At 49.7% G+C, this 12,559-nt stretch overlaps 1 protein-coding gene across 1 annotated transcript; it reads right to left on the reverse strand.

The window, feature by feature from the left end:
• Nucleotides 1-6,990: 6,990 nt before the first annotated feature.
• Nucleotides 6,991-8,095, reverse strand: LOC137458187 (olfactory receptor 14J1-like). Its single transcript, XM_068169872.1, has one exon. The coding sequence runs from the start codon at nt 8,093-8,095 to the stop codon at nt 7,163-7,165; it is 933 nt and encodes a 310-aa protein (XP_068025973.1). The 3' UTR covers nt 6,991-7,162.
• Nucleotides 8,096-12,559: the final 4,464 nt, after the last annotated feature.

A 12,559-nucleotide genomic window follows, 5' to 3' on the forward strand; every position in this document is an offset into this window, starting at 1 on the left:
ACTCCTTGTCTTCTCCTGCAGAGCAGTTCTGATGTCACTCTGCAGGCCCAGCCTCCCTGATCAAGTTCTGGTTGTTGCTGGTGCTGCTCCCCTTGTGAGAATGTTTTTCCCACACAAATGTCTTTCTTCAGACCACTTCTGGTTCAGTGTTGTCCTGCCTGGTGTGACCCAGAGGCTGCAGACATCAGGAGCTGTGCTCCCTGTGTGTTCAACACAATAAAGGACCCTGCAGGGAGTTGTTTCTCTGAGTTCCTTCCTGCAAGGTTTCTGTGGAGCTCCAGGGCAGTGCCTATGTGCAGAGGTGCAGGGGCAGAGTCCCAGCACAGCAGCAGTGCCAGGGAGGCCCAGAGCTTGGGCTGTCCTCAGCTGCTCTTTCTTCCCTTCCACCCTCTCCTGCTTAGCCTCTGTGCTGGGGTATGACCTGAGTGCTCTGGCAGCTTGGGCACTGTGCTGTTGCTTTGAGGAAGTGTTGGGACTGAAGTCAGTCCATGGCTGCTTGTGGGACAGAGCTGTGCTCTAGAGCAGCACTGCCATCAGAACAGGAGGTCTCCTCATATCTTCATCCCCCAACTCCCTCCCATTACAGACTGCACCTACTCAGAGTCCAAACTGGATACCCTGATCCCTGTCCAGTAGAGACTCAGCCAAAACATGGTTCCTGTAACCCCTCCCAGGAAGACTGGGCCCCATCCCAGTACAACCTGAGCCCCCTGGCCACATCCCAGTACAGTCTGGGACTCAGCCCAGTACATACTGGATTCTTTTAAACCCTCCCACCACACGCTGGGCTCTGTCACAGTCACAACTCCATACCCTAATCACACCTGAGTCCAGTCCGGGCCATCTCCCAGTTCAAACTGGGTCCCATTAACATCTCCAAGTACAGCCCAGGCCTTGTTCCAGTACAAACTGATTCCACTCATCCCATTATATGCTGTTTAATATTTTTATCAGTGCTATAGACAGAGGGATGGAGACATCATCAGCAAGTGTGCTGATGACACCAAGATGAGTGGTGCTCTTGACATGACACAGGGAAGGGACAGCATTTGAGAGGGCCCTAGACAAGTTGAAGGGGTGATGCCCAGTTGATCCTCATGAGGTTCAAGAAGAGGAAGAGCAGGGCCCTGCAGCTGGGCTGGAACAATCCTCACTATCAATACAGGCTGGGGGAGGAGGTGATAGAAAGCAGCACTGACATGACTTGGGGGTGCTGGTGGGGGAGAAGCTGGCCAGGAGCAGGCAGTGTGAGCTTGCATCCCAGAAGGCCAAGGGCAGCCTGGGCTGCATCCAGAGCATGGCCAGAGATGGAGAGAGGAGATCCTGGCACTACTCTGCTCTGGTGAGACCTCCCCTGGAGCACTGCATCCAGCTCTGGTCTCAACACAGGAAGGACATGGAGCTGATGGAGATGGTCCAGAGGAGGGTCACAAAAATGACCAGGGGCTTGAAGCAGCTCTGCTATGGGGACAGGCTGAGGGAGTTGGGGTTGATCAGACTGAAGAAGAGAAGGCTCTGGGGAGACCTGGAAGCTTCTTTCCAGTGCCTGAAGTGTACTGGATAGAGAGAGACTGTTTGCAAATCCTGCAGGGCCAGCTCCAGAGGCAGTGGCTTCAAACTAGAGCAGAACAGATTGAGATTGGATGAAGAACAAGTTCTGCACCGTGACGGTGGTGGAACACTGCAACAGGTTGCCCACGGAGGTGTTTGAGGCCCCATCCCTGCAGATATTCAGGGTGAGGCTCAACAGGGCTCTGGGCAACCTGACCTAGTTGAGGATGTCCCTTTCTGTCTGCAAGGGGTTGGACTGGATGACTTTTGGAGGTCCCTTCCAACCCAGACCATTCTATGATTCTATGATCTCAATACAGATTTGGCCTCAATGAAGTAAAACTGGATCCCCTCACCCCCTCCCAGTACTGCCTGGATCTCTCCCAGTGCAAAGTGGATGCTCTGAACCCCTCCCCAGACTGAACTCCCTCTCTGTAGCAATCATAGCAATAAGTGGTGTGAGTAATCTGGCAGTATAGGTTTAGAGCCTGACATGGTGGTAGGCCATGCTCAGCATAAGCACAGAAGTAACTAGCAGTTTAGCAAAACAGTGCTGTGCCTGCAGCATATAACTAAAGCAGGGCACTGGTAGCTATAAACACAGAGAGTTATCTGGGAATAACAGGATAAACATCTGCATAAACAGCCTCGCGTGTCATTAGTAGTTTGACCAATAATCTATAACAGTATGATGTGTGGAACCAATGAAGCTATGCCAACGATGCTCTCTGAATCTGTATAAGCTGTAGAGGTTCCCTTAATAAACGAACAATACTTGATCATATTGGTCATCCATATTGACTCCATCCTCTGTCACTGACATCTGGCGCCTGAACTCATGATGGGATCCTTGGACTGTGATGCTGCTCAACTCAGCATAAGTGGTACGTTCCGAGTTATACGGAAAGCCGCTCAAACCAGCACTGCCCCGGTGCTGAGAAAATAAGCAGCACGCGCTCAGAAAAGGAAGCGAATCTCACCAGGATCTGGTGAAGTAGCCGGGGAGGGTACAGGGACCCACTCCGCAAACAAGAAGAGACTGTGCTAAAAGCCCTCCAAGTTATCCTCTTCATGAGAGGTATTACTTATGATTCTGGGATTTTAAAAGGGCTATTAGCCTGGGCCCGGGATCATGATTTTATCCCCAGAGCAACTGAAGCTTTCACTTCCGAAGCATGGGACAAAATTGGAGCCCAGCTGTGGGATGAGGTGCCTAAAGGCTCAAAAAGTAGCTTTTTGCTATAGCACCGTGTGGCACATTGTCACATACACTGCAATCTATAAAAGCAGAGCAGTCTACTCTCGATTCAGCTGCTGTGATGTTGGTTCTAACCCAGATGAAAAAGGGAGATTCGGAAGGCTCTGCACCCTCCGGCCCCCCTCCCTCCCTGCATCATCTGCCGCTTCATCAGCATCCTTGTCACCATTCCTATTTCAATCACCTGCTATCCCTCCTCCTACACGAATCACAGCTCCCCTATTACCGTCGTGTTCCAAGAAAAAATCTCTTGCCGCTGCATCAGTAGCGACAGAGGCAAATTCTGACCTGCCTGAGGAGATGTTAACAGAAAAAAAGGAGGCCACAACGCATGAAAATTCAACGCAAGAAGATGTCACACCCTCCATCTTGGCAAACACACTGCATTCACCACACATCAGAGCTGCTGTTTGTCCCAAGCAGAATAAAAGCAATTAAAAGGCAGTGAAACCTGTGGTTCAGTGTCTTCAATCCCCTCCATCAATATCTTCCTCTAATACTGACAGCAACGGTTCAGATTCAGAAGATGAATACAACTACCCTAAGAAATCTAACAGCACCGACTCTGTTTTGCACTTCCGCTTAGGAAAAATGGAGTGCTTGGAGGCTCATGATTATGGCATCTTTATGCCCTGACCCCTCTCACGAGCCCTGGCAGCCCCAGTGGCCCCGACCGAGGCAGCCTGGACCAACACACCACTGACACCGGCAGCACAGACCACGGTGGTGGTCCCCCCAGCGGTGGCCCCCACAGCGGTGACCTCCACAGCAGTAGCCCCCCCAGCGGCTCCAGCTGCACTACGCTCCTTAGATCCCTTAGATCCCAGGCATTATCAGCAGACAATATCACTGTGATGGAGGCTACAATCGAATTATGAGGGGACAATAGTGTAAGGGATCGGCAGGTGGGAGGGACGAGGAACTGCACTGCTGCACTGGTGGAAAGGCATTGTGAGAAATGCAGTAATAGATGGAGAATCTGTAGATTTCCTGTGGTATTAGAAGGTCAACAAAGAATATGGCAATCTCTGGACTGGAAAATGTTAAAAGAAGCTAAACAAGCCATAACTACCTATGGGTCAAAGTCAGGATACACAACTGCTATAACTGATCATTTGTTTTCAGCACACACTTGCTAACATCTGGAGGATTCAGAAAAGTTTGCATTTACTGGGCCATCAATTAACAAGGGAGAACCTGCCCAATGATATCAATGGGTAACCTTGCCTCAAGGCCTGCAAAATTCTCCCACCCTGTGCCACATATATGTGGCTTGGGCTTTGTCCCTATTTAGACAGACTCGTAGTGACTTTCTCACCTATTGTGGTGGGTGGAAGGATAAGGCCAAGAAGCCTCCTCCCTTCCCCCTTGTAAGGTAAAAGGGAAAAAAAAATTGAAGGGAGAGGAAAAAAAACTCACAAGCTGAATTAGCAAAGCAGTGGAGCTATATTTACAAAGCAATGTAGGGTATGCAGGGGAATATTTACAAATTTACAATATCTACAATATATACAAAGATATACAACAGAGTAACGCAGAAATGAGAGTGACCCCCCTCAAGGCAGAGGGGGTTCCCCACCTCCGCTCTCCCCTCTCTCCCCCCCCTTTCCCCAGAATGGGATAGAAAGAGAAAGAAGAGAGAGGAAAAAAAAAAGTTAGAAGCAGTTTGTGTTAATTGGAAAGGAGTTAATAAAGGCCTGGTATCTGGACTTCAAGGCCGAGGCCTTGGCAGAAAGCCCAGCACAGAGACAGAGCTGCACTGTGGAGGAGCGGAAGCAAGACTGATAGAAAAGTCCTAGAAATACTCAGTTCACTCCCAGTTCAGAAGGTGCTTCCTCCCACTTCACCAATGAAATTAGTTTAGATTATTCCTTCCGTTTACCAACTTCTGTCCACCATATTCCCTTTCTTAAGGGGGCAACGTCAACCGGCCACACCTATCATTATGGAATAGAATGGAATAAACCAGGTTGGAAAAGACTTTTGAGATCATCAAGTCCAACTCATCATCCAACACCATCTAATCAACTAAACCATTGCACCAAGCACCCCATCCAGTCTCTTCCTAAACATCTCCAGTGATGGTGACTCCACCACCTCCCTGGGCAGCACATTCCAATGGCCAATCTCTCTCTCTGGGAAGAACTTGCTCCTCACCTCCAGCCTAAACCTCCCCTGGCACAGCTTGAGACTGTGATGGATGATATGGATGATATTCTAATTGGAAAAAAAGTTAGATCCTAAGACAATTCTCTCTGAGCTTCAACCCATGTTGGAAAGCAGAGGGTTGAAAATAGCACCACAGCAGAGCTTGCAATTTCTAGTCTGCAAATGGTTAAGACCCTAGTGCAGAAACAATTGCAATTAGGGCACAACTAGCCATCCTCCCCCCTCAGCCCCCCGCCCCCCCCTCCCTTTTATGGTACGACTCTAGTCTACCAAAGCTCTGTTCTGATTTAAAGCAACAGTGCTAATTTAGTAATTTCTGATTGTAATGTCTTTCAGAGATTTGTTATTTAGAGTTTTGCTAAGTCTTCCTAGTAAGCATAATGAATAGTAAGCATTTGGTATTTACAGGTGCTTAGTATGCAATAATTGCAGTAAGGTGTAAGTACTTAGCAATGAGTTCAGACTGTAAGATTTTCTTTTGGTTCCAACCTGCTTAGTTGTGTGCCATGGCATTTCAAAGGAGCTCCATGTCATATAGTTAAGGTTTGTAATAAATAGGTATTTATTTTTAAAACTATTCCTTAGCTAATGAAATGCCTTTCTATTTCCTTCTTAGACATTGACGAGAAAAAATAAAAAATACAAAAAGAAAAAAGTAAAATTAAAAAACAAAAACCAAACAAAAAAAATTACAAATTAGATAAAAAAATGCCATAAGAAATAAATAAAGGCAAAAAAAAAATAGATACAAAAAATAAAGTACAAAACAACAAAATAAACAATAATAATAATAATAATAAAAAGGAATATAATAAAAACAATAAATAATAAATAATCAAACACTTTATTTTGATGCCATTGCCTCTGTCCCTGTCCCTGCAGACATTTGCTGCAGGACTCTGCTCTTGCTCTTGGTGAACCTCATGAGGGTCACCTGGGCACCACCTCTCCAGCTTGTCCAGGGCCCTCTGGATGCCATCCTGTCCATCTGGCATATCAACAGCAGCACTCAGCTTGGTGCCATCTGCACACTTGCTGATGGTGTCTCCATCCCTCTGTGTATAGCACCGATAAAAATATTAAACAGCACAGGATGGGATGAGTGGAATCAGTTTGTACTGGGACAGGGCTGGGACTGATCTTGGAGATGTTAATGCGAGACAGTTTGAAATAGGAGATGGCCCAGACTGGACTCAGGTGTGATTAGGGTATGGAGTTGTGACTGTGACAGGGCCCAGTCTGCACTGGGAGTGCAGAAAGGGATTTAGGTTTTGCTGAGAAAAGGGCCAATGTACATTTGGAGGGATGAAAGGGATCCTGTTTGGACTGGGACAGGGTGCAGGCTGTAATGGGAGGGCATGAGGGTGTGCAGTTTGTACTGGGATGGATGCAGATGGTACTGGGAAGGGAGCCAGGGCATACATTCTGTGCTGGGATGGGACACAGTCTGTAGAGGAAGAAGACAATATGAGCTAGCTTGTCCTGGGATGAGGCCACATCCGTACTGGGAGGGGATAAAGGAACCATGTTTGGACTGAGTCTATACTGGAAGGGGGTCAGGGTATCCAGTTTGGACTCTGAGTAGGTGCAGTCTGTAATGGGAGGGGGTTGGGGTATGAAGGCATGAGGAGACCTCCTGTTCTGATGGCAGTGCTGCTCTAGAACCCAGCTCTCTCCCACAATCAGCCCTGGCCTGTCCCTGCTGGCAATCCCAGCACTGCCACACAGCAGCGCAGTGCCCAAGCTGCCAGAGCACTTAGGCCTTGCCCCAGCACAGAGGCTCAGCAGGAGAGGGTGGAAGGGCAGAAAGATCATTTGAGGACCGCCCAAGCTCTGGGGCTGCCTGGCACTGCTGCTGTGCTGGGACTCAGCCCCTCCACCTCTGCACACAGGCACTGTCCTGCAGCTCTACAGAAGCCTGTAGGAAGGAACTCAAAGAAACAACTCCCTGCAGGGTCCTTTATTGTGTTGAACACACAGGGAGCACAGCTCCTGATGTCTGCAGCCTCTGGGTCACAGCAGACAGTCCTGAACACTGAACCAGAAATGGTCTGAAGAAAGACATTTGTGTGGGAACAACATTCTCACAAGGGGAACAGCACCACCAACAGCCAGAACTTGAGCAGCCAGGCTGGGCTTGCACTGAGTGACATCAGAACTGCTCTGCGGGAGAAGACAAAGAGTTTATTGCTTCTGAAACCAGCCATGGATCAGTTGGCTCAGGGCAGCCTTGAGCTCCTGGTTCCTCAGGCTGTAGATGAGAGGGTTCACTGCTGGAGGCAACACTGAGTATAGAACTGACATCCCCAGGTCCAGGGAAGGGGAGGAGATGGAGGAGGGTTTCAGGTAGGCAAAGATGGCAGTGCTGATAAACAGGGAGACCACAGCCAGGTGAGGGAGGCAGGTGGAAAAGGCTTTGTGACGTCCCTGCTGAGAGGGGATCCTCAGCACTGCCCTGAAGATCTGCACATAGGACACCACCATGAACACAAAACAGACAAATAATGAACAGGCACTGGCCACAAGAAGCCAAAGTTCCCTGAGGTAGGATGTGGAGCAGGAGAGCTTGATGATCTGGGGCACTTCACAGAAGAACTGGTCCAGAGCATTGCCCTGGCAGAGGGGCAGGGAAAATGTATTGGCTGTGTGCAGCAGAGCATAGAGAAAGCCACAGGCCCAGACAGCTGCTGCCAGGTGGAGACAAACTCTGCTACCCAGGAGGGTCTCATAGTGCAGGGGTCTGCAGATGGCAACATAGCGATCGTAGGACATGGTGGTGAGGAGAAAATACTCTGCATCAATTAGGAACATGAAAAAGAAGAGCTGGAGAACACATCCTGCATAGGAGATGTCCCTGGAGTCCCTCAGAGAACTGATGATGGATTTAGGCACAGTGGTGGAGATGGCACCCAGGTCAGTGAGGGCGAGGTTGAGGAGGAAGAAGTACATGGGGGTGTGGAGGTGGTGGTCCCAGGCTATGGTGGTGATGATGAGGCCATTGCCCAGCAGGGCAGCCAGGTAGATGGCCAGGAAGAGGCAGAAGTGCAGGAGCTGCAGCTGCCTTGTGCCTGGGAATGGCAGGAGGAGGAAGTGGGTGATGGAGCTGCTGTTGGACATCTGCTGCCTCTGGCCATGGAGACCTGTGCAAGGAGGGAAAGGCAGTGACAAGTTAGGGCACACTTCTCTGAGCCTCACTGTAACCCCTGTCCCTGAGCTGCATGAGGAATGGATCAGCTCAGTCCCATCACTACCAACCCATGGCAGAGTTCATCACAGCTTCAAATGCAGCAGGGACACAGAATTGCCATAAAGAATCCTCTGGTGTCAGAACAGAAAGTGACCAATAGTCCAATCCCAGAGGAAAAGAGTCCCATTGTGGTAGGTTGAAATTTCCCCCCAGCATTAGCTTTGCCAGAGCAGCTCAGAAGCAAATGAAGCTGTATTGACAAGCAAGAGCTACACTCTACAATGGAATGCAATGAACAGGTACAAAACATACAGGAGTGACAACATTAGACAGGTACTTACAATTAGTAAATGACACAAATCCCCCTGGTCAGAGACCAGGGAAGCTGTTCCACTGCCCCTATCCCTTATCCCCCCTGTTCTAAGAGAGAAAGGAGGAGTGGAGAGAGAAAAAAGCAGTGGGTTAGACTTAGCCAAGGGCAGCCAAAGCAGGTGATCTCTCCTGAGCAAAGCAAAACAGCTGAGATCAGAAGAGAAGAGAGAGAATTGTTATGGTACAGCTCCTCTGGTTCCAGATATTTATCCAATCAATTTGTTTAGAATAATCTTTTATTTTCCTTTTTACACCCAAGAGTGATCTATTTATTTTGTTTCTACTTTTCTGCTCAAAATCTGCAACTAAATTTTAAAGGAATTGTATAAACCCACCACACCCATGGAGAGGTGGAGAAACAGGGAGCAGGCCTGCAGTGCTGCAGAGACAGTGAACAGAAGAGACAAAGGCAGAGGGGCTGGGGGTGAAGCCTTCGCCTTCCCCAGCTCTGCTCACTGCTGCTCACAGGATGGAACTGAAGGGCTTTTGTTCTCCTTCTGTGTGCACACTCCAGGAGCCTTCAGCTGAGCGTCAGCTGCTGAGATGGAGATGCCTCCAGGAGCTACAGCTGCAGTGTCCTTCACGCACAGCCTCACAGTGTCAGTGACTGCAGTGACTTCTCCGCCAGTGAGCTCTCAGTCACCCTCCCAAGTCCTGGCCACCTTAAAGCTCTCTCTGCCTTCCTCATCTCCCTGAGATCCTCTGGCAGTGTCCTCAGCCCTGCTGTGCTGTTCTGCTCCTGGCCAGACCTGTCTCCTGCAGTGCTGCCTGCTTGCTAGCAGTTCCTTCCAGCACAGGAGTCCAGCCCAATAGGGCAGCAAATGACCAGCCCAAGGTGTTTTAATGACTCTTCTGGTGGCTTTTGGTGTCCTGTAACCATCAGGGATTGAGAAGAAGCTGATGAAACCTCTCCAGAAGTCCAAGTCAGAGTCAAACTCTGAAGTTTCTTCTACTGTTAATGGGTCCCAGTGAAGCATACTGGGAAAGGGTCCCCAGGGTCTGGTTAGAGTAGAAGGAGACAGTGGATGCAAGGGAAGCTTCACTGGAGGCACTGAAGCATCTCCAGGCTCTGGTGAGAGCAGAGAACTGAGGCAGTGCTGACAGGTCAGAACAAGCAGCTAAAGGTAGCTCTGCTACTGAGTAAACCTGGAGGGGTTTCATTGATCCAAAGGGCCAAGCCCTGACCCCCAGCCCCTGGCAAGGCAGATCCTGTCCCTCACCTGTGGCTCAGGTCTCTGATTCACTCTGTGAAATCATTTGTATCAGATGCTTTGTGCAATAAAATCCTCTCCAATTAGCTGCAGAAGTCTTAGCAATAATGAGAGGTTCAGCAGTATTTAATGAGCCCCATGGAGTATTTGGGGCTGATTACATCATCCTTAGGTACTGCCAGGAGACTCTGCCAAGGTACTGCCAAGAAGCCGCTCAAGAAGTTCAAGTCAGAAGCAAACTCCAAAGTACCTTGAAGCACTGATTGGCCTCACTGAGGCTTGTTACTGACAAAGGCTCCCCAGGGACTTGTTAGAGCAGCTTGTTAGAGGCCATGATTGCAGGGAGACAAAGGCAAAGTACAGGGCAGAAAAGTATGCCTTTGTTCTATGAAGCATAAAGCCAAACCCTTGGGCTAGAAGAACCTCAAAGCCTCAAAGCCAAGTTTCTCCTCACAGGCCTTGGTGGCAGAGGCAACTGCCAGATCCAAGGGCACAAAGACCTTGGTCCTGTTGGGCCTCTCAGCATTGCCAGAGCCCTTGGCCATCCCTACTGCAGCTTCTCCTACACTGTCCCATGCCTGCAGCTCTTTCCCTTCTGGCTGCTGACACCATTCTTGCTTCCCCAGCCAGCTCTCCCCCTGCCATTTCCATCCCTTCCCTGAGCTGTCTCAGCTCTCCCTGCCATTTCCTGACACCTCTGGATGGCCTCATGCATAGCAGCTCTGTCCTTTGAGGGCTATTTCTTTGGTCTCATCTCCACAATGAACCTTCCAAGATGCTCTGTGTAGCAGTTTTGATCTCTGCCCACTCCCCAGAAGAGCTCCATCCTCTCTGATACCACCCTTCAGCCATGTGCACCCTGCTATGGCAGTGCCCTGAGCCTCCATTCCACAGGCTGAAGCAGCCCAGGTCCCTCAGCCTCCCCACAGAGATGTCAGCTCCCATCCTGGCAGATCTCCTCTGCAGTCTCTGCAGTTCCTCTCCATTCCTTCAGACTGGACATTCCCACACCCAGTCACCAAGCATCCAGATGTGGCCACAGCAGCTCTGAGTCCTCGGGGAGGACAACTCCAGTGTCTGGGTGGCCACACTCCTCCTGCCATAGCCCAGCTGCAGCTGGCCTTCTTCACTGTGTGCAGTGTTTGTCCATCCCAGTTATTTTGAATGGCTCCTCTCAAACCCTGTAGTGCCTTTCTGACTGGGAATGGGACACACCAGAACATCCAGCTCCAAACAACAGGCAGACAGTTTGTAGTGGGATGGGGCCCAATCTGTCATGAAGTGGGAAAGGAAATATAGGTGGTACTGGGAGGAGTCCCAGAGAAGTGGTTAGAAGGCTTCAGGTGGTGTAGCCTCTGCTGGGTGTGGATACAATCTGTACTGGGAAGGAGTCTTGTTATGGTTGTTATTAATATTTAATAATTGGCCACACCAGGGGAGGTTTAGGCTCAGGATGAGGAGAAAGTTCTTCCCAAAAAGAGGAACTGACCAATGCAATGTGCTGCCCAGGGAGGTGGTGGAGTCACCATCCATGGAGGTGTTCAAAAAAAGATTGGATGTGACACTTGGAGCCATGGTTTAGCTGTCAGGGGTGTTTGGTGGTAGGTTGGACTTGATGATCTCTGAGATATTTTCCAACTTGGGTGATTCTGTGTTTCTGTGATTACAAGGTGAAGGGAAAAGCTTGAACACAGCTGGTGACCAAACCACTGTCTGGTGACAAACCCAAGAGATTCCAAAACATGTAGTGAAAGGTGAGGAGAACATCTCCTGCCTAGCTGATGGAATGAGAAACTCAAGAGTCTCAAAAAGGCAACAGAAAGAAGGGAAAAGAACCTCAGGAAAGTCTTGCTCAATATTGCTCTATGAACTGCAGACAGGCCTTAGGCCTGGTCCTTGCAATGGGAGCTTAGGAGAAGACAGAGGCTTAGGGCCTGCTCTTTAAGGTGACCTTTGCCCCAGCTCTTCCCAGAGAGGTCCTTGCTGTCCCCTGTTCTGCTCCCTCAAGCAGACCAGCACTCACACATGCCCTGCACTCTAACAGCCATGCAAACAAAGGGGAACAAGCTCAGGGTTATTGCTCCAACCAACTGCTTGAGACTGAAGCCCAAGGCAGGAATCCACAACCATAGCCAGGCCCAGAGCTCTGAGAAGCCCCAGGTGGTGTCTTCCTTTTGCACTTCATGCAGAATCTGCTTGCTTCCCATATCTCACTGATCATAGAATGGGCTGGGCTGGAAGGGACCTCCAAAGGTTATCTTGTCCAACCTTCCCAGGGACATCCTCAACTAGATCAGGTTGCCCAGAGCCCTGTCAAGCCTCACCTTGAAGATCTCCAGGGATGGGACCCCAACTACCTCCCTGGGCAACATGTTCCAGTGTTCCACTACCCTCATGGTGCATAACTTGTGCTGGCTCCTCCTTCCTGCACAATCCTGCTTTGTTCCCATCTCTCACCCATGTCTATGGATGTCCCTGGATGGATGCACACCCTGAGTGTTTTTCCCACAGAGGTGCCTTGACTTGAAGCAGTCAATGTTTGCTAATCAGTTAGGTTGCATCTCTGGACACATTTGGAATGTCTCTTCTTTGGATCAGGAGCCTCTTCCATCCCCATCTTGTGCTTCTAATTGTGGATTATCCTTAAGGGAAGTGTTCATCCACAAGCTCAACAGGAGCCACCAGTGTGCACTTGCAGCCTAGAGAGCCAATTGCATCCTGGGCTGTATCAAGAGAAATGTGGCCAGCAGGGCCAGGGAGATGATTCTCCCACTCTGCTCCGCCTTGGTGAGACCCCACCTGGAGCTCTGT

Source organism: Melanerpes formicivorus, unplaced genomic scaffold (assembly GCF_026170545.1).
Source record: "Melanerpes formicivorus ecotype bairdi unplaced genomic scaffold, bMelFor1.0.p_v2 SCAF_231, whole genome shotgun sequence".
NCBI classification, from domain to species: domain Eukaryota; kingdom Metazoa; phylum Chordata; class Aves; order Piciformes; family Picidae; genus Melanerpes; species Melanerpes formicivorus.